We start from the raw sequence: 24,640 nt of genomic DNA, 5'->3' as shown, positions 1-24,640 counted from the left end.
ATGACCCAAAATTAGTGGGTTTCAAAAAAAATTCCAATAAAATCGGATCAAATTTGCCTTTGTTATCAAAAAAATAAAATTTTTTAACTTTATGACGTCATCAAAATCCAAAAAATTTAATTTTGCTCTATCACATCCAAATTTTATCCAATTTTGATAAGCCAAGTATGTAATCCTACTAAATTTGGGTCATACTTTTCAAATTTGTTATCAAAATTAACCTAGCTCTAATAGGTTTCAAAAATGTAAAGTCCTGGTCCCGGAGTTAAGCACATAGGTGATAACTAAAGAAAAATTGACATCACAGCCGAAAAGAATGTATACAACACATGTATTTAAAAAAAGAACTGAATAAGAGGTATTATATACATGTGTTGAAGCTTCGATATGCATTGAGATAGTTGTAAGACGCTTGGAGAGTGGGAGTTTCTTAGTTGAATAGATGAACTACAACAGAAAAGCCACGATACAAGTCATTTATTCAATTTCGTATAATACCTATAATACCTCTTACTTAGATGCATTGCTGAACGCATGTATTCTTGTCATACTCGTGATATTTATATACCTAGTGTATAGATGTAAATCGAACATTCTGTATAGTTTAGTCATACAATTTAGGTATTTGTTGTTATGGTAAATTGACTGACTATACAAGAACAATACTAACATATTTATATGAAAATCTAATAACCGTACGTACGGTGGTAGCACTGGATTGGTTAGATTTGGTTATTCATATAATACACATTGACTTCCTTATTATTGACATTTAACTACTGTTTTACTAATATTACACAAAATAATATTGAAGCTATCTACCTACCTACCTACCTACCGACCTCCTACCTTTTAAATTTAAAGGATGTCACAAAATTAAGGTAGTACCAGCATGAAATCACTTTTCGACAGATTTGGCCGAATTTTTTTTCTCGGGTTTATAATAGCTTTATTTATGAATTCCTAAAATTTCATAATTTTTGACCGTTTAGATCGCGAGATATTTAAAGACAAAGTTCGCGATTTTGAGGGTCATGTCCCATTTAAAGCATGTAAAATGTCCGGTCTCTCCAACTATTTTTTATGATATTATTATATATTGAAGAAAAAATAGAAAAAAATGTTTATACAATACAATTCTAAAAAAAAAATTTAGAAATTAATTTTCACTTTCGAGATATTAATTTTGACGTAAATTGATCGAAATTGGGACGTTGGCATAATTATTTCCCATTTTAAACGGTCAAAATTTCTGAAACTTTGGGAATTAATAAATTCTTAAATTTAATTTTTCGTTAAATTCTGTCGAAAAAAAAATTGTACCATTGCTTTAACATAGAAACTGCAAATACCATGCTGGAACATCCTTAACTTGGAATATTTTGTATTCTACCACAAGAGAACAAAAGTCATCTTTAGTGATGAGCAGGATCAAGACTATGACTAGGACGAAGGTCTAGGTAATTTGAAATGTTTTTTTCAATGTTCAAATTCAAATAATAACAATAAATATTTTGACAGAATTTCTTGCTGTGAAATGACTGGTCAAGGATTGAATAATACTAGAAATTTCAATAAACTAAGAAAGTTTCCAAAAATCACAAAAAATTCCTAAGTCATCAGGGTTTTCATTATTATTATATCCTTCAAAGTTGATTGAAAAAGTGATAAATCTAAAATCGTATAGGTTATCTTTTTCAATTGAATATTTCTATATAGAAAAAATCTAGAAACTGTGATAAAAAACTATCTTAAGTATTTAGACAATCTTATAGTTAATAATAATACCATAAAAATATAAGGTTGTCGATGATATAAAAACAAAATTTTAATTTAATTATGAGTTCATCGAAGATCAATCATTTGATGAACAGAGACGACTATAGTTTGAGTATTCATGATTGAGGAGCGATATCTATATTATAAAATTTATAAGCATCACTTGCACACAATATATTATATATTTTTATAGTGTTTATAGTTGTGTTTAATTACCAAACTCTAAGTTTGTACTTTATATTTAAAATAGAAATATTCGTACTTTTTAAATTAATAATTTATACGATTAACGAAAACTTAAAATAGTAGTTCATCCTTTATAAAGTGGAGCTTTAACCTATTTTTATATTGAATTATATACTAGTAGTTATATTTAGAGAGCTACGTTTATTATCTACGTATCTATAGATGTATATCATGTATCAAGAATGTCAGTTTTTTACATTTTTGGATTTGATAAAAAAGTTTTTGTTTTATACATTACTGAAGTTATTGCTGCGATCTTTGTACACGTTGAAAGTGAATTAGTATCAATTGAAAATGATGTAAAAATAACATTTTTGGTGTCTAAAACAGAGAATGTGGTACTTGCAGGAAAATAAAACAAAGATCCGCCACTCTTTAAAAACCGCTCGGAGCTAACAACAATTGACGGAAAATATGTGCTACTATTGTTACATATGGTTCTAAGGGTAGTGGTTTTGTGAGGGGGGCGAGCATTTCTAAAGGTGCACTGTGGTTTTTATGATTTTTATTCTATACGAAGCTAATGTAGAATTCATCTAATTATCCAATGAGAGCAGGTTGAGAAGGGATGACGTTACCACAGCATAAAGATCATAAAGATCAAAAATTTCATCTGATGAAAAATTTTATCTCATTTTGATTTTTAGTTTTCTTAATATGATAATAAGTCAAAATTGATTAAAGCTACGTGACACAAGCTTAATAAAGAATCTAATTTTATGAATGTATTGTCATATTATAGAAACAATTTCAGCTATTTTGTTGAGACGACTCTTCACAGTACGAGTGACTTAATTATAGTTGTTCATTTTAATATAGAAATATATGGTTATAATCGATTTTGATTGAATTAATTTAGTAGCTTAGAGGCGGAGACTAGGGAGGGGCTTAATAAAGCTTATAACGTGGTGATAATTGATTCTTAAGTTGACATAAGGCTATCGATATGGAGGGAAGATTTTAAGTTGAAATTACTTAGTGTAGCGAATGAGCATCGACTAAATGAGTTTCCGAATTCTTAAAAATGGCTTTTTACTCTTATTTTATTCTATAAACATAATTTAACATTACCAAACTTTGTATAAATATGGACAATAATGTATCAAACTAAAATGATGCACAATATAATATACAGCAGATGACAGATGTATATGTGTAGGATCATCATCAGTATGTAATAAATTTAATTTCTAGAACTATGACATACAGACTTCGAACAATATTTACATACATATACATCTTTGCACAGAGTGTTTCGTAACTAAATAATATTTCATCCAGTCTACTATTTTTTTCCTATTCTATATGTTGAGTTAAAATACAAAACACTCAGAATGGTCAAGTTTGAAGGAGATATGCATAGATTGAATAATACTAGGGTTTTCAATAAATCTTTATAAATAGTTTTTAATTAATTAACAAAGTTTCCAAAAATCACAAAATATTCCTAGGTCATCGGGTTTTTTATTATTATTTTATCGTTCAAAGTTGGCTGAAACAATGATGAATCATATAGGTTAACCTTTTCAATTGGATATCTTCTTCTAGAGAGTCTGATAAAAAACTATCTAAAATATTTAGACAATCTTATAGTTAATAATAATACCATAAAAATATAAGGTTGTATAAGATGATATAAGAACAAAATTTTAATTTAATTATGAGCTCATCGAAGATCAATCATTTTATGAACAGAGACGACTGTAGTTAGAGTATTGATGATTGAAGAGCGATATCTATATTATCAAATTTATGAGCATCACTTGCACACAATATATTATATAATTTGTAGTTGCGTGGTATTGTAAAGCTTAAAATAACTCATTTCTTGACTACAATCTACAATCCTCTTTAAAGCTTATTTACTAAATAATGCTTCATTATAATTGCATTATACTCCCGATAATATTTTGATTATACTCCATTTCACAATCGTATTCTTTCCTCCCAACTCACGGAACAAGAATAAATGCGCAAAACAAAAGTGGTAAAATTATGGTCTCGATCTTTCTATACAATATAGCAACAAAATCATAATATCTGGTTTACTGCATTGCAATTTGATTTGTAAATATTGTGAGTACATACCTACAACATACTCTCATCCAGAATACAATAGACTCATGATAAATACAATATTTAACTAATTGATGATTTGTTAAACCAATTTAGAATTTGTTATTGTTTATACATATCTAATTTGTTTTTGATTGTTATGTCATCATTATTAATTCAATATATTGTTTAAATCAATATCAACAAAATATATATCCATCCATACCATCATCGTGCGGTAGTAGCTTCCAAAACAACACAATATTGTTATTGTTATATTGAATTGAAATCAACTCTGGTATTGTATTGTAGTACAGACTGCGAGTAGTAAACCCAACAATTAACTATTGACGCATACTCTTACAGAGCTAGCAACATCAATCTAATGTTTTGTTATCTAATTAACTTTTCAAATACATTTTTGAGAAATAAATGTTACACAATTTGTGTTGAAAGTCTAAATATAAAGTATCCCAAAGCTATCGCAAAGAAGATAATATTCTAAGAATAAATATTCTAAGAATTTCTCTATTAATATTAGTCAAATTGAAGCTCTAAAAAAATAAAGACTAGTATAATTTTCCCCTTTATATTTTGCTCCCTAAATTTTATATATTGTTAGGCCCTGGACGGCGTTATCCTTAAAAACGTGGTTCTAACACATTAAATCAATCAAATTATTACTATTAAATATTATTACTTAATTTGATTGATTTAATGTGTTAGAACCACGTTTTTAAGGATAACGCCGTCCAGGGCCTAACAATATCAGATATTTATTTACGTTTAAACTTCCCAAATAATTTATTTATGTTAAATTTGAAATTTTGTACTTTTGAACATTGAATAGAAGTATCTCCAGAACCGTTAAGCTCAAATAAAAATGTTGAGTTGATAAATTTTTTATGCTTTTTGCACAAATATAAATAATATATAATAAATAGTATACAGTTTTAATTAAACACTTCAATCAAAAAAGACAATCATTGACAAAAATTTCAGACAGAAGAACAATAACGAAGAGGGGACAATTTAACGCCTGAAATGCTTCTTCATAAAGAGTCAAAAATTTATGAAAGATTTGAGATCAAAATGGTAATGAACATACAAACAATCAAATTTGTTATAAAAACAAACGTTATTGAAAGAGAAACGGCATTACAATGACTGAGCTATTCTCTGAGTATAACAATTGTTAGCTTTAATAAATTCACTTAAATACCACGACAATCATAACCTAAACTTATTTTTTTATTGGACATACATAAGGGCCGACTGGCCAGCCCTGTTCCAACACCTATCTAACTGACAGTCATAGCTGTTATTTATATGCAATATACAATTTGAATAAAAATTTCCAGCTTTAGTAAATACATTTAAATATCACGGAAATCATACCCGTTTCGATAGCATATATCTGATCCCAGTTCTATCGTTCGCTTGACTATCGCAGTATGTGTGTGTGTACACAACTACTATAATGAATCCTAAAATGATCAATTTCAGTAAATTCAACGAATTTTTTTTCGGCCTGGATCTTTGGCCTGGAATAAGTATAAGGTCTAGTTTTACGTAAAATAATTAAACATAATTTCAAGTAGTGTTTACGTATTATAATTTCAATGGGATGTAGTCAGTGGGTAGTTATCGTTAAAGACATTTAAATATAAGACCTATATATAGTTCGTTCAGGATCTGATAATAGAATTCTAAAAAAAACTGTTTTATAAACGAATGTAACTAAAAAGAGAAACATATACTAATAAGAGAAACATATAATAATTGGTTATTTATTTCATAGGATATTTACATGTATAGTTATGTGGACTTTTATGTTTTGCTAATTAGTTGATAATTAGCAAAACATAAAAGTCCACATAACTATACATGTAAATATCCTATGAAATAAATAACCATACACATTAAATAAATTGTCGACCAGGACAATATCTACTTCGTGTATGTATAAATATATGGTATGTAATGCAAATAACACAACTTATAGTATTCTCCTATAAATCGTTATGAATTCGAACTAGAAGAACCTTAATAAAGTTAATGTAAGAAACAATATTTTTATACGGAATGATGTTATTGAGGTCTCAGTAATCACTATCTATGCTAGAATCTATTATCGCACAATCCTCATATAAGATTTACTTGAATTGATTGAAGATTTGAAATTGAATTAACAGCAATTTAAGGAGATGTGAAAGGATTGAATAATACTAGGGATTTCTATAAAACTAAATAAATACATTTTTTGTTAAACAAAGTTTCGAAAAATCACAAAAAATTAATAGGTCACCGGCCTTTTTATTAATATTTTATCGTTCAAAGTTGACTGAGAAAATGATGAATCATATAGGTTATCATTTTCAATTGGGTATTTCTATATCAAAAAATCTAGATAGTATGATAAAAAATATCTAAAATATTTAGACAATTTTGTAGTTTATAATAATACCATAAAAATATAAGGTTGTCGATGATATAACAACAAAATTTTAATTTAATTATGAGTTCATTATTTGATAAACAGAACTACTATAGTATTGATGATTGACGATCGATATCTATATTATCAAATTTATGCACACAATATATTATATATTTTGGCAGTTGCGTAGTATTGTAAAGCCAACATCATAGCCTTGGACCATACTTGGGTAAAAATTGGCAAACGAAGGCAGTTCTTCTACCTCTGCACTTACATGCACGTCTGACGATATAATGTCAAGATGGACATTTCTTTCTTTGGAAGTACTACATACTGGAAAAATTGTTTTGCATATGAATAAAAAAGCTGCTTTTAAGGATGTTCCTATCATCCATACTATACATTGAGGTTATAAATACCACATCCGTCATTTTTTTCTTAATATGAAATATATTTCGTCAAAAAATATTGCTTTATTTTTATACCATGTATATATGAAATATACATAGTATATTAAGTTTCGTCCCAAGTTTGTAACGCTTAAAAATATTGATGCTACGAAAAAAATTTTGGTATAGGTGTTCATAGAATCACCTAATTAATCCATTTCCGGTTGTCCCTCCGACCGTCCGTCCGTCCGTCTGTGGACACGATAACTCAAAAACGAAAAAAGATATCGAGCTGAAATTTTTACAGCGTACTCAGGACGTAAAAAGTGAGGTCAAGTTCGTAAATGAGCATCATAGGTCAATTGGGTCTGGTGTCCGTAGGACCCATCTTGTAAACCGTTAGAGATAGAACAAAAAATTAAATGTAAAAAATGTTCCTTATCAAAAATTAAACAACTTTTGTTTGAAACATTTTTTCGTAAACATCACTGTTTACCCGTGAGGGCGCCAATTAGGCGGAAATTTTATAATATGTACTATACTTGAATATCAGTTATTTATGTGTCACATGTTTGTATGTGTAATGTGATAAAGAAATCAACACTGACTATACATGGTATTTCAACAATTAACTCAGTCAATAATTTGTTTTCACTTGTTTTTTCTTAATATGAAATATTTCGTCAAAAAATATTGCTTTATTTTTATTTTTATGTCTTGTTAATTGTCGAAATATTTACAAAATAAGAAATTAATTAAAATGTTTGTTATGTAATAATATTCTTTCGACACATTTGTTTTTGACATTTCGTTTATTCCATGTAAATAATACAAACAGAAAATATATTCTATGTATGTATATAGAGAATTTTCTGGGGAAAAGTTAATAGCGGTGAAATGAACATTTCGTCAAACATAATTCTAGAAGTCTTCGATACTCTCTCTTTGAATTTCAAAATGTATTCATTTTTCATACCGTGTGTTAACGAAATGGTTATACATTTTTTAATTTGTAATGTCGATGAAAATACCTTTTATAATGTTGATGAAAACCGTAAAATAGCAGTCGATCTCGTGTGAAGAGTGTTTTTTGGTCATAAATCATTTATTCATATGCTGTCTTTTATATTCTTGAATAAACGGACTGAAATCGACTACAAGTGTAATTTACAAGATTTCAAAAACCCTTAACTAATTTTTCATATAGAAGAACACTCTTCATTAAATTTTGGAGAGCGTTGCCAATTTTTTTAGTTTTTTTTTCGGGTACGGCACCCTAAACACGCACTTAAAACATAGCTAAGAACACTCTCGGATGAAGCGATTTTGATTATTTTTGTTTCGTTTGAAAGGTAATTTAATGGAGAGTGTTCTTAGGTACGTTTCAAACCCTAGGTTAGGGTTCCGTATCCGCAACAACTAAAAACTAGACAATGATCCTCTAAATTGGTTCAGTTGGGAGAAGACGCTAAGGCGAAAGGTAATTAAATAGATAATGTTTTTAGATATTTTTCGATGGTTTTTCAAGGTTCCATACCCGTAAATTTCACTTGTTTTAAAAGTTGCATGATCCAAATATTTAAATAGTACAAATTCAAAAAAACACATTCAATAGTTGCTTGAGAGTAATGAGTAACTTAAATGCTTGAAATTAGTGAATAGATTGACATTTTTAAATACGGAATTCATTTTTGGGCATGGATAGTCAATTCCATATTCACTGTTACGGCTGCTAAATAACGCCACCGCTTTCCGAAGGAATGGCTGCTTAAGCAGCCAGTGAGACGTAGAGAAAAAAATTGTAAGCATTCTTTTAGTAAGGAAAAACTGGTTTTTGTCGAAATCTTACGAAAGAAATGAAACAATGTAAATAAAGTCTCTAAACAGAATACTTGAACGAAAGTTTCCAGAGGGTACTATTCTTTTATCCAATAGACTATTTCGTATCATATTAGATATATTCTGAATATACCGTTTTTCTTGTTACCTTTATATCTATATACACATATAATATATGGTATGGTTTTTGTTCGGACGGTATAAAATATCGATAAATATCGAGTACTTTATACGCATTTATCATGTATGGCACAATTTATATACCAGGTGTAAAAAATTACCGGTACCACACAATTACTCAAAATGTAATTGTTTTCAAATTTTTCAACGACCTTAATAACTCACGAAAATCGGCATCAAGGTAATTAATTATCACGTATTACAAGTATTTTAAAAATAAAAGTGATGGCTTTTGAAATGAACCTTGTACCTTGTACCTTGCACCTTCCAAGACCTCTAGATTCAACTTTACACGGTAAGAAATGCATGGCGTTTACTACAATGTTGGTATTGTATAGAGGCAAATACTAAAGCATCAATGTTTAATCACCAGAAGTATTGTATCGCCAACCAGTGCAGTGTGGCTATCGCCGTCTAACGCACATACCGTCTTACAGTATCAGTACAGTAAATACAGTATCGAATCACTCCGATACTTACGTAGTATCACACCGATACTTACATAGTGATTTCCACAAAAAATTTCTTACCGTGTACCCTGTGATGTATTTTAACGTGAAACTTTTGGTTCATTTCCGATATCAAATGGGAGGGTTTCTAGTAGAAAATCTTCGAATTACGCAAAAAGTTGCCTTGGAAATTGATTATGGTAAAGTTCAATATCAGTACAAACCTTGGAACCCTTAAACTTTTTTATTTAATTTAATTTCTTGAATAATTGTTCCTCGAGTAATTTTGTGATAACGGTATTTTTTACACACTGTCTACGTATCTACATAATGTAATATATCGACTTTTCACTATCAGTTCGAGGTATCAATTTAAATAGCCAATATTAATGTAGTTTTAGTCTACTTGCTTATTTATACCATGTGTGTCAAACAGTGATGTCATCACTGCCCATATAGAATTTTCACTTTATGAACAGATATTTATTTTATTACAAAATTTAATTCTGTATCTTTTGCTCATTTACTTAAAATGTCTTCCAAATTATGAATCTTTATTTAAAACTGGGTCATAATACTTGACTTGTGAGGTTTTCAGATCATTTGATTGAAAAATTTTTTTGATCATGTAATGACGCCTGTTATCCAATGCAATAGCCAATTAAATTTGTTTTAATATTTTGGCGAGATACAATTTTAAACTAGGCCCATTACCACCAAAAGTTGTTCTACTTCAAAACATACAAAGTCTTTTAAATATCAACTCAAGTTCAAAAATTTTGTGCAATATTTTGCTGCCGTATGTATTAGGTCTACGAAAAACTCAACAAACTCAACTGCAACAAAAGATAGAATGACTTTCGAATTAAGAAATGTTCTTTATAGCTGATTATATAAAGACATTATCAGTTCAGATTAAATTTAAGGATTTTCTATCTATTCTAGTCTTCGTTGATGAAAAGAAGGATATTGGTAAGGCCGCATTTTTGCACCAGAATAACGAGGGAATAATCTCTAATTTTTTTCTAAAAATATTTTTTTTCGTTAGACACACAGTCTCCTTTTAAAATATATAAAGAAAACATCAAATCGTATGACTTTATTTTTTGTCCTTATCGATATCCCCTTCCCTTTTCAGGTGGTTTTTTTTAATAGCCACCCTGTGTATATATGTTAATATATATCTATGATATATAATAACAGGGTTAATACATTTAACGTGATGATCGACTAAAACCAAAGACAAAGTTGAGGTGAAGTTTGACTTCCTATTATGTTATTTATTCTATCACATCGTATCGTTTGAAATACATTTACAAAGCTAGTCATCCAACAGTCAACCAGCCAGCCAGAGCCTGCTGCATATATTATTATCATGTATCATCCTGATGATAGGAAGGATAAATAGAATGAGAAAGGTTTGGCTGTCCGTCGTTTTATATCAGTTTGATACATTTTATATAAATAATTAAATATCCTCTATCTGTCTGCTAGTTACGTATAATGTAGTCGATAATAATATTATATTAACTTTCAAAATAATAATGAGTAACTAATAATAAATATATCTGGTCGGATTTAATTTTAATTATTTAAAACCTTTCAATACTGTTTGAAGTTTATGCATATAATATTTTATTTTTAATTTCATATATAATAGAAGAGAACAGGGATTAAATATACACCGTGTTCTGTTAAATACTGCAGAAATCCAGCTTACCAAAATAAGCTCATCAAGAGTAACAAAAAAATTATTTTCCAAATTTTCATCTGAGGCCTAATATAGGAGATACGGGTATGGCAAAAACTGATAAATTTGTTCATTCACAGACTATCATTCGATATCCAGTAGCCAATGATAATCAGTTGATATTAGTAAAATTACTTTCGACGAAAATACGATATCTACGTGGCAGAGATACATTGCTAAATTTTGATATGCTTCAAAGACCTGAAGTGACTTTTTGTAGATTTTTTAAGACTAGTTTTATGGCACAAAATATATTAAAATTTTATAAACTTATAATAATAAATAGATAAATAATAAACATCAAGTGACTTGAAAAAATACGAAAACTCAAAGCTTTTTTTAAAGATTTTTTAGTGAAAATTCAAATGATTTTCTAAGAAAGCATATTCTTTTTTTTATACGGCCAGGATTCTATATATTAATTTCTTTATATAAATATAATTTATATATACCATATCTTAAAATTCTGGGAAAATTTAACGCAAACAGTTAGTAATGCTGTTATTATTATTATTATTATGATAGATATCAAATAACAAGTACGGATTGTATGCAATACGTATGAAGTAACATATTTTAATAAGTACAGCACTTTTGTTGGTATATATGAAGTTTTCAGATAAAGAAATGCACATTTCCTGTAGTAGTAGTAATACGTACAACTGTTGTACTGTAATACTTTCTATAAAAAATTCTACAATGCATTCGAAAATTGGACAATGTTTTAATTAAATAAGTGCAAACAAACAATTTACTGAGTTAATTGTTTAAATACCTTGTATAGAAAGGTTGAAAGTCAGTGCTTGCTTTATTTTTTTTATAAATTAGAAGAGAATAAAAAAACAACACAATTATTTCGACCTTTCGGCTGCCATTTATTTGGTTTTCGAAAATAATTTCTAGAATTTTTCTAGAACGAATGTTTCACAAGACCAATAGTTGCAGCTATCTGCAAAGTTTTAACTGTCTATCATTCATGATTTTGGAGAATATAATAAGAGAGAATAATAGTGGCCCACAAAAATATTGGGCGGTTTGGTGTGACCTCCATCCCCAACAGGTCGAAAATACGGGGGTATGAAAATTTATGAACAACCGGCTAATTTTTAAGCAATGGTTTAGTAAATATAATTAAAATTAAATTTACATAATGGCCTACATATTTCACGAGCCGTTTTCTCAGACCTACGTCAGTTTAACGACTATGTATTTTATTAAGCTAACGTCCCAATTTCCAAAGTTTTCGCTAGTAAAAATGTTGGAGGTTACGCTGAAATGTAGCCACCCACAAAGTTTCATGAGTGTGAGAGGGGTCACACCCCTCTCTGGACTATACCGTTTTGTTTTATTAAAAATTTGAACATTTGCACCAGCACAAAAATTTAATTTTGTAGGTTTATCAAATAATCGTAAATAACGAAGATTCTAGAAATTTTTGAAATACAAAGTAAAGTAATAATAATAATGTTGCACACTAAATGCTACGATTGTGTACAACATAGATAAAGTGCAAAATGCAGTGTGGCATTAAATTGGTATAGGAAGGTTGGTGGTAAAGATAGAATAACTCGACGCTATATCACACAAAACACAAAACCTATATGCATATACTCCAAATATGTAGGTACTGTAAGTATGTATTTGAATGCATGTATACAAATGAATAGTTATCTAGGTTTTACAGTAAGCAAATAACTTACATTGTTTCACTAAATAAGAAAACCTTCAGTTTTCATTTGTAGATTTGTCTGCTATGTCTCATATAATCTAGCGCGTCATATTTAGAAGAAAATAGTTAAAATGTAAGATTATAAGCGTTCAGCTTAAGTTTTCTTATTTTTTTCCTTGAATATATGAAAGGTTCCTGCATAATGTATGTATGGTTCCATATCTCTTAGGTTAGAGACTACTTTAGTCCATATTATTCGCTTTTTCGGGAATCTGCATATTTCTTCCAATGGCATTATGGTCCAGGCTTTTAAATTATCGATCCAGTTAATTTTTCACAACAGCTCGTTTTACTGTAATTTTACCAAATAAAGCCAACCTGATCATATCATATTGGTGAGGCCGAATAATATGCCAAAGTAACTTAAGTGTCTCTTTTTGACGGTCTTGCTCAGTTCTGGTGAAAGTCCAGTAATTTTAATCACTTTACTGTTTGATCTCTGATGCCTTTCATGAAATTTTTAGAACCTTCCTATACCGTGACATTTCAAAAGCATCTAATGTTTTTATTTTGTTTAGTGTTACGGTCCAAGTTTCATAAGCATAAAGAAAAATGACCACACATAACATTTTAAAAACCGCACACGTATACTTTTGTTTATTTTTTTGCCCGTTAAGAACTTTTTTAGTTTCATAAATTTACTCTTTGCTTGCTCTATCCTTGATTTTGTTTCAACACTAGCCTTGTTATTGTTGTGAAAGAGGTTCCCCAGGTATCTAAATTCACCAAATTGTTTTAGGTAAACACGCATGACACTCTATTTTAAAGATTAGTATATTCAGTACTTGGAATCCACAAATTTGATCCCCCAATGAAAATATTTTTGATTACGGCTTTGCGCTTGTTTTGTTTTTTTATTCTTACTTCTACCATCAATATTTATTGTTCTTTAAAGGTTTTTTTGGCTAAGATTGTACTGGCTCACCACTAGATTTAAATTAAAAACATTTAATAAAAGTCTTTTCAAATAGAAATGAGTGGTACATACTAAGTTCGAAATGGAATGTAATATAAGAACAAATGAAAACGAACAACTGACTGAAATAATTGTTGAAAAACTTATGTATAGACAATGTTGATTACACATGCATACATGTCACACATATAAAACTGATATTCCCATATAATACATACCCTACGATTTGCTCATAATTTGCGCTCTCACGAGTAAACAGTGACGCTTACGAAAAAATGCTTAATTCAAAAGTTGTTTATTTTTTTATAAAAAAACTATTTTTATATTTAAATTTTTGTTCTATCTCTAATGGTTTACATGATGGTTCGAACGGACCAAAGACCCAATTGACCTATGTTGCTCATTTACGAACTTGATCTCACTTTTTACGTCCTAAGCACGCAATAAAAGAGACTAAGCGCGTTAAGTTTTAGCTTGATATCTCTTTACATTTTTGAGTAATCGTGATGACAGACGGACAGACGACAGACGACAGACAGACAGACAACCGGAAATGAATTAATGAGGTGATTTTATGAACACCTATACCAAAATTTTGTTCATAGTATCAATATTTTTAAGCGTTACAAAACTTGGGACTAAACTTAGTATACCTTGGTATATTTCATATACATGGTATAATAATTTGTATTAGCAGAAATCGTACTTGGCCTATATCATGACCCGGTTCATTATCATTTCCATCTTCAACCATAACAAATATTGACTTTTAAAATTAAAACAATAATGTCTATTGTTTGTTTTCCACGTGACCCATGAAACATATAGAGATTATTTTTGTATTTTGGCACAGTTTTAATATCAATATTGTTAAAATTTATATTAATTAAAATGTAATTAATTATATATATATGCTATTTATTTATTAAAGTTTTTCTGTATACAAAGTTATTTACAAATGAAATTAAATCTTATAAAATTCAATTCTAAAATTACTTGAAAATATTCATGAAAAATAATTCCAAATATTATATACTATTTATTTAGTCTTAAAAGATATCCCAGACCAAGGTCTTCTTTCACGCACTTTGATTCTCGGGTTTTACTTTAGGGTTTCGTAGCCGAAAAAAACTAAAAAAAGAAAAGGCATGACATTTTAACATATAAATAATTACTATGGAAATGAATGGTCAAATAAACCTGGCTTAATTCATTTCAAAATGTGAAATGGTAAAATAATTAGGTATTTTAAAACAATAATTCAAAAGAACAAAATAAACTCAAATATTTCAATTAATAAAATATTTCCGAAAATTTGTCCCAAAAAAATGACAGCTCTCTAAGTTCATCTCATCTGATGTCCTTGACCATCACTTTGATATTGATATAAGAAGAAGTGTTATAAGTTTAAAGTGTTTACCTGTACGTCTATGTGTTTCTCAGTGGTATCGTAGCTCCTAAACGGTCGAACCGCCTTGATTGAGAACATTTTATAGCTAAGTTTCCAAAAATCGATTTACAAGAATTAAATCGCATTTGTCGGGGTTTTTTTAAATTTCGTAAATTTCACTTGTAGATCTAAAATTTGTGTTTAAATCTTTTTTTCTTCGAATTTCGTGTATTTTGTTTACTGGGACACCTTGTAGATGAGTACATATTAACTAGTGACTTAAAACCCATTTCATGTTCTCGTAACCATCTAATTACACTTGCAATATCCATAACTCTAATATTCAGTTTAGATGTAGTCTTGGATAGCTTAATAGATCACTTACATTTAATACATTCGTAACAATATGTATCCACTATGCATGATGCAGTTACTCTCGAATAATACAGATAGTTAGTTGGGAACAAAATATTAAATTGCAGAAATTAAATAATATAAAATTGAATATTACGAAAAGTTTTCTAATATTTACTGAATACAATTTTATAGTTATTTACACAAACAAACACTATTTTAAAATTAAATTTTCATCCACTCAATAAAAAAAAAGTTAAAAAAGAAAAACAAACAACATAGGTATGTTGAAATTTGTTTACAAACAATAGATATCTACCTTTTATGAAAAATCACTATTTTATTCGCTCCGTGCGTGAGTTTCGTTTCCATGGTAACGATAAACTACTTTAATTATAGAATTGTATGGATGCATATATAATTGTATGGATTGCATTTAAAACTTCCATTGAAAATTTAATATTATTGTCTCACAAATTTAAATAAATAATTATGATAACTTACATTTGAAAAATAATATTTGTACAATTTGATTTCTTATTTTCACAATTTTTAATGCATTAAGTTTAATTAATTCGTGTTTTACAATAATTTTAATTTGACATTTCTATAACATTAACATGTAAAGAACTGCAAATTAGTAATAACAGCCCCCTTTAACGCCAAAATTTTTCACTGGAAGCGCTGGCATCGATTTTATTGTCCCTACCATGACTACGCACACAACGAAAAGGTAACTTAATAGTCGCATCAATGAGGGTTTTTATCCGGAAGTCCTCAATAGCAGCTTCGATTATGATTATTTCTTTTAAATATGTTTTTTTTTTATATTTAAAATCAGAAACTTTTCGGGGAGGGGAAATAATGTTGGGGGAGGGGATGGAATGTCCTGACTAATATATCAAGCCCCAGCCTAAATCGCTAATTACAGAAGTTTGAAATTCTGAGAGGATATTGATTTTTTTCGAAATTCATTCCCAATAAGCCGTCATTTTTAAGTTCACTACTCAACCACGTAAACAAAAAAAATTTTTATCTAAAAAATGATTTTTTTTGTCCCGTTTGCCATTTAGAAAATATATTACTAAACACATATCAAATTCATTTTAACAGTGATTATCTCACCTTGTCTAATATGAATTTTTATTTGAACTAAGAGAATATTTAAAACACAAAAATAAGAAGAGAAAAAAAAAAACATAAAAACAAATAACACAAATAAATATAAAATTAGATTAACATGATACAACACGAATTTAATGTAACGAAATGATTACCTTGGCTGCTCTACATATCTAGTGTTGGCTATTTAATTCTATTTGAACAGCTTTAAAATAAAACTATAAAATTGGAATTTGATCAGCTTTGAATTTTTAATAATATTTGAATGAACTTCGCTTGAGTGACAAATTTTACTTTGTTTTTGAATATAAACATGCAATATCTTCGTCAGAAAAACTTTTTAAACTGTAGGTAAGCAATCTTGTATAAATGATTGGAAAATTGATTACCAATTTCATCAATTTCATGCGTATATGCAAAACCCATCTTTCCAGGAGAAATGTTCGTACAAAACGTTGCTCTTTCTAGATGTTGTGATTTCTACAGCAAGATGTTTCAAATGTAGAAGAGAATACAACAAGCCCACCCTGATCGATAGGTTTTGTTGAAAGCTCAATGAAAGGAAAAATTGTACACTACTATCACAGAAAAACAAGTTTTCTTGACTCAAGAAATATTTGAACCGAAGGATCTTCAAATAAGAATTTAAAAGGGAGAAAAAAATTCTTGATGTGCAGAGAAATTTTTTATGGGAAAGAATTTGTTTATTTTAGTCTTATGCTAAATCTTCGTTTTCCTTTGAATATTTTTTAGCTAAAAAAACCAATTTTTCTATGTATAACTTATGTGTACTCAGTTGAAACAAACTAAGGCTAAATTGAAATAGGTATTGGGTCTCTTGACTGGAAATTAAATTTCAATAAACATGATTTGTGAATCACCGGTGACGATTCCCAGTCTAGAGAGCATGTATACGGGATGATGACGTTTGACTAATGTTATCTATATAACACTACTTTAGGTAGAAGTCCCCATACACATACACTAAAATCAAGAAGTGTGGGTGTGTAAACCAGAATGTAAAATCGTTGTATATCTATTTCATTAGTGATAGCTTACCTAGAATACACTATATTCGATAAAGCACATTATAGTCTCCAGTACATCGCTTAATTTTTTCAGTTATTTCACACAGTTATTACACGTTTCAAACTTCGTGAGTGACTTGCGTTTTGACAAGTCTCAACCATTTTGATAATTCTAAGAAATAGTGCGTTTTCGAGATAGACGCCACTAAAATGTCAATTTAGCCGTATGGTGATTATTTATGATTCCTTACTTATTGTAAATAAGTGATTATTTCAAAATAATAGATATTTTTTGTGTGATAAACGTAATGCAGCGTTGGTTCAGTCCACAGTCAATTTAAGGATGTATATACGAGTGCAATTTTGGATAAAAAGCTTTATTTTTCTGAAATTGGACTAAGTTTAAATAAATTCTGAAAATTTTATGGGGAAAATAAATAAAAAACCGTTGAGCTAATTAAGGATGTACCAGCACGGTAGAGGGGACACAAATGTAAAAAAATATGTAAGACATAAAGTAAGAATAAAATTTTTCAATATCTAGAGTAATTTTCAAAATATTGAAAATTGAAAATTTTGTTTACTTATCTATCTTTTGATATTTTGAAAACCAAGACAGATATCAAAAAGTTGTATTAAAAGTCTCATCATCAAAGTTGAAAATAAGATGTACTGGGGACTATTAGAAATACTACCTACTAGCAAATTACATTCAATACAGCAAATTCAATAACAAAATTAATGAAACTCGAGAGTTTACAATTCATATTGCAACTTGTTTTACTGCACTCTTGAGGTTTACATTTCTATAAACAAATATATTTTTTCACAATGTTTTTTTGTTTTGTTTTTAAATTAAACAATTTTGTACTAATGTAATATAAACTCTTAGAAACCATTTCTGCTCACATTATCTGTTTAGAGAATCATAGATTATTAAGTATATAGACTTTAGCAGAATCTGGCATATGGTACACGTAACTATCGATATTGAACAGTTTGTAAATGGTAAATAACTAGAATTATAAACTTATAACAAGCATATATCTAGAAAAGTAACATTGCACTGCTCAATTATCGGATACTCATAGTTTTCTGTGGTCTGCAAAAAATTGGTTTTTTCTATTTATATATAGTCTCACGATCTGTATATCTTATGTCCTAAGGTGTTTTGAAACAAATAGAAAAAACCAATTTTTTAATGAATTTGTACGGATTTTCCTGTGGTACGTGGTCGTACTAAACGCCAGAAAAAAAGTACAAAGCTGTCATAATTAAGTGCATTACAATACTGCTACTTAAGCGCGCGTAAGACAAGTCCAAAAGCATTCATTGCCCTTTTGTTTTATATACAATGTAGAACAGGCAAATTTCAACGAAAAGAAAATACGGAAAACATAATGTCCAACTGAAATGTTTCTAACACAAAAACATATTAAAAAACTCTTGAGCAGCAGAACTCTATCACTAAAGTCATATTCCCCTCTCATTATTATTTAGTATTTTCTAAAGAAATGTTATTATTGTCTTTGGATATTTAAAAAAATTAAATGGGATATATACATAAACAAACGGCTTGAAGAGGTGTCCGACTGCCAATACTGCTAAAAGGCAGTTCCTTAACACTAACTTATTTTAAAAGGTACATTACTCATTTTAGTGAAGAACTAATAATTGAAGCTGCTTGTTTTAGGTAGTTGTTCAATAAGTAACCACGTAAATGGGGAAGAATTTACCATTTTATTGAGAGAAACTTGTAGAACAAAAACATGTTACCACTTAAATGGGAAAGAGGCACTAATATAAGAAGTATATTTATGTTATTAATTATAAATTAAATATTACTCTTACACCTACTACCTTCCTAAATACATGTCTTTCCCCGTTTCAGTGGTAACTTAAATGGGGAAAAAGTCTTCCATTTTGGTGGAAACCTCTTATTGAACACTATGTACTTACAGCAACAAAATAAAATTCATACATGAGAGGTTCCAATTCCATATGACGTTAATAACCATAAAATCTGCGAAAAACCCACGGGTTTTTCACAGATTTCGCTCGTGATTTCAACGTAATTAATTTACCCTAAAATCCCTCTGGTTTATGTTTATGTGTTTTTCTTGCTACTAATGGAGCTACTAAGAGTAACTAACAAACTATTATGATCCCCTTGAACTCATACAAATGTTAAGCCTCTATCTTTCACCGTTTGAAAGTAATTTGAGGATTGTCCAATTTTTTTCCATCACTGAATATAGATCGATATATAATTATCAAACATTCCCAAATCTCCATAAAACGTATTCTAAGAGTCATAAAACAGATTTATAGCGTAGCTTCACCTGGCTTCGTTGCACCTCGTTACAGTGCATAAGTCTACATTTTCATGAAAAATATGACTAAAAACTACTATTACCTATACCTAACCTTTATTTGTATTAACAATATGGTTCCAACTGATAATAATATTTATAGATGCTGTTTTGTGTTTTTTATTTATGAGACACTTTACAACAAGAGAGATAATAATATTTGTACTTATATTTATTTTTATTTTTATTTTGTTTCAGCTCAAAAAGAAGGAGGAACACAATTGAAATTAATAATAGATTTCCCTCCAAGTACACAAGCATTATTTAAGCCAATGAGGTATGTAGTTCTTTGTATATTATTTTTATTTTTCAATATTTTTCTTTATAATTTGAATTGTTAAAAATCTAAAACCGACTCTTATAAAAGAACAAGTGAAAACAAACAATTGACTGAGTTAATTGTTGAAATACCATGCATAGTCAGTGTTGATTTCTTTATTACACATACAAACATGTGACACATACATAACTGATAATCAAGTATAGTACATATGTAAATGACTTTATAGTGTTCTGCATTACCGACCGACATTTAGTGTATAGTTTGTACACATATTATAAAATTTCCGCCTAATTGGCGCCCTCACGGGTAAACAGTGATGTTTACGAAAAAATGTTTCAAACAAAAGTTGTTTAATTTTTGATAAGGAACATTTTTTACATTTAAACTTTTGTTCTATCTCTAACGGTTTACAAGATGGGTCCTACGGACCCAAGACCAATTGACCTATGATGCTCATTTACGAACTTGACCTCACTTTTTACGTCCTGAGTACGCTGTAAAAATTTCAGCTCGATATCTTTTTTCGTTTTTGAGTTATCGTGACCACAGACGGACGGACGGACAACCGGAAATGGACTAATTAGGTGATTCTATGAACACCTATGACAAAATTTTTTTCCTAGCATCATTATTTTTAAGCGTTACAAACTTGGGACTAAACTTATAATACTATGTATATTTTATATATACATGGTATAAAAATATTAAAATACTTTTCTGATCTTCAACTGTCAATCAACTGTCTTCCACGTCCAGTGTAACTTGTGTTAAATAGTCCGCAGGCCAGTACCATTTTTCTTAAATGATTAATACAAACTTGAAACTTCATGAGTGGCTTCCTTTTGGAATGGCGAGTCTACCAAACATTCTCTCTATGACATTCTCTTTTTCGAAAATGTTTCGCTTTCAAATGAACATGATAAGATCATATTTAAGCTATCGGTCTGAAAAAACGCAGCAGAGAATTGGTCAGACACAATGATCACTTGAGTTTATCTTAAGAACCAATCGATCGATTTTTTTTTTTACCGATCGGTTGAAGAGAGAATTGTATGCCCTTTCAAATGAGGTATCACAAGGTAGGAGATGCTATTTGAAAGTCGAAGTGAATAGGGGTTTAAGGATGAGACCTAAACTTCTCTAGGTACAATTTTAGAGCTTTAAATAGAAATTTACAAATAAGTGAAAATATTCAAAAAATTTATGAATCCCGTTGAATATTAAAAGACACAACTTAGAAATCAACCCCCGTCGTGGCTGGTTATGTTAAATCAAAACTTTTAATGGTTAACACAGGTTATTCAATCACAAAATCAGTTTCTTTATTCCAAATCGTTACATTTTAATAGAAATATTATCGAACTATTCTACCAATCAATTCAGTATGAGTGAAAATCGACTTCTTATATTTGTCAGCGAACTTTATAGTTTCCATTCAAGCACAGGCAAGTAGAGTAAAGTCAACTGACATAAAAAGTCTTAAAAAAATAGATTTCACTTCATTGTAAATTATCTTTCTACGAAAAAAATAATTGAAATTCGATATAAAATTACTCAAAGTTTATATAAGTAATTTATTTAAACATGTATCAAATTAATTCTTTTTATATAATCTAAGTACAGCAGTAAATTGATTATATAATAATATATCATTACTAGCAACATACTCTACATATATCTAGTCGTCGCCGAATATAAGTCCTTGATCATACGAGATTTCTTCCAAAACAATATTTAAAAAATAAAAGATATTCAGTCTGGATAGAGACTGTCGACGGAAGTGAAAACTTAAAACTTTGGAAAAAGCATATTTTTTTAAAAACTTTTTAATTATTTAAAATTTCATAATTTGTTAATAGAAATGATTAATGTGTGTACAAAAAACTATCACCACATATGCACAGTTATCAGAAGTTACCAGAGATTAGAATCACTTATCTAACAGTTAATTGTACAGCTTTAATTATTATTACATAGGTGTCGTTTTTTCGATTGAAAAAAGTTTTACTTTCCTAGTTTACGATGCTATATGTGAAGTTATATTCATGGCATGTTGATGACGATGTGATGACCCTAAGATAAGATTTTACCCTACTTAAAATCTAATGCGCCCATAAAAGTTTTCACGACGAAAAAACATAAATTAAGATTCATTCATTGTAAAAGTTAACCTTATAAATGACTTTCACTATAATTTAATTTTATCGTTTAATAACGGTATCAAATGTTACTGCTTGAAAAAAATAAAAAATAATCGACAAAAATAAATAAAAATTACACAATTCATGAAGCTTTTGTCAATTTACACATAAACTTTGTAATCAATCAAAAAGACTTGTAAACAACCAAAGCAGTGATGGTATGGGGTCAATCCACATGTTATATTGTAGCATCACAGGGGATTTTAACTGGTTTTTTTTCTCTTTATTGTCTTACATCACATATTTTTTTAGAAGCATATATAGTATATACGAGGTGGTACGTAAATTTTCACAAGACTCTTGATAAAATCTTGTTTGGGTTGCTTTTTCAAAAGCTTTGACCAAAATTCGTTCAATGTCAAATAAATTTGAAGAATACCTTTGAAAAAATCGAGAAAAACGCAATAAAAATTTTGTTTTGGAATTTGATGAAACTCGGTGGATGGGGTAATTTTGATCCAAAAAGTAAAAAAAATCAGGTAAATTTTATGATTGCATGCAGGGATTTGGAGATATCGCAATATTTGGATCGATTTTAGTTCGTATCTCAAAAATTAGTCGACCAGTCAACAAATGCACCGGATTTTTGCTTTTTGTGCGTCAAAATTACCTTTTATTCTGAGTTTTATCGAAATTGGAGATTAAAAATTTCTTTTGAATAAAGTTTGTAAATGTAAATGTGTTTTAGATCATACTGTACACATGGTATTCTATTAAAAAGTGTAACATTAAAACACTATTATTATCTTTACGTAATCTATTACGTAATTTAATATCAATTAAGAAAACACACTACAGGTGAATAATGTTAAATTAAAAACTATGGTTCTTATTTCAATAAATTTATTCAATTACAATACAGAAAAAAACAAGTGAAAACAAACAATTGACTGAGTTAATTGTTGAAATACCATGTAAAGACAGTGTTGATTACTCTGTTGCATTACACATACATGCATGTCACACACATATAACTGATATACCCATATAATACTACAATTTGCGCATAATATGCGCTCTCGCGGGTAAACAGTGATGTTTACGAAAAATTGTTTCAAACAAAAGTTGTTTATTTTTTTATAAGGAACATTTTTTTACATTTAAACTTTTGTTCTATCGCTAATCGTTTACAAGCTCACTTTTTACGCCCTGAGCACGCTATAAAAAACAGACAGCCGGAAATGTACTAATTAGGCGATTTTATGAACACCCATATCAAAGTTTTGTTCATAGCATCAATATTTTTAAGCGTTACAAACTTGGGACTAAACTAAGTATACTTTGGCTTATTTCATATACATGGTATAAAAATCTATATGTACTGAACATCAATTAGTTCGTTCTCGTCTACTTTGAAAAATAAAATACAGAATAATGTCTTCCACATTATTTACCAGAATATAATCAACAAAATCTTTTTATTAAATATTTTATCTTGTCTTGTCGTTTATTAAATATTTTATCTTTTTTTTTCAGACATGAAATGTACATTCCTAATTTAAATATAAATATTTATCTTTGCGAAGAGATTTGTTTTCTGTACATGAGCATGAAAAAAAAACTACATGGGTTTTATCTTAATTAAAATTTGTATTAGCTTCTAAATAATAATGTTTATACGTGAAACGTTAAAAACATCAGTCCTGTGTTTTTAACATCAGGGAGCAAAAAAAAAAACATACGTATGCTTCAAATTTTGTACCTTTTGTAACTAATATTATTTACATCCTAACGACTTTACAATATATAAAACTTCTTTTACAAAAATTAATTTATTACTTTTTTCAACAAATTCTATTTTAAATCTTACATTCTTGCTTTTACAATTTCTAAACGACAGAATACATCATAAAGATAAATGAATTATGCATCAAATTAATATCAAAATATCATTTCAGCATTTTTAAGTTGAGAAATCACAGGCCTATGATACAAAATTGTTAATTTTTCTCTAAGATAAAGAAGCTCTTTAAAATCTTGGAAAATTTGATTCGTGTTTTATGTGATTTTGGACTTCTTTACCGGTAGAACTTTCAAATTTTTGGAAGCCAAATCTATTTTGACATATATATATATATATATATATATATATATATATGTCAAAATATATATATGTCC

General features: G+C 28.8%; 1 protein-coding gene across 1 annotated transcript in view; it reads left to right on the top strand.

The window, feature by feature from the left end:
* LOC123295894 (extracellular serine/threonine protein CG31145) overlaps window positions 1-24,640 on the top strand; it is a 213,813-nt gene that overhangs the window by 78,745 nt on the left and 110,428 nt on the right. The window contains exon 4 of the mRNA XM_044877354.1: window positions 20,237-20,315. Within this exon, the coding sequence (XP_044733289.1) occupies window positions 20,237-20,315 (79 nt within the window). The remainder of the gene's footprint in view (window positions 1-20,236; window positions 20,316-24,640) is intronic.

The sequence above is a fragment of the Chrysoperla carnea genome, chromosome 3 (assembly GCF_905475395.1).
Source record: "Chrysoperla carnea chromosome 3, inChrCarn1.1, whole genome shotgun sequence".
Taxonomy (NCBI): Eukaryota; Metazoa; Arthropoda; class Insecta; order Neuroptera; family Chrysopidae; genus Chrysoperla; species Chrysoperla carnea.
The sequence above is the reverse complement of the archived record's forward strand: the minus strand, read 5'-3'. Positions and strand labels throughout refer to the sequence as shown.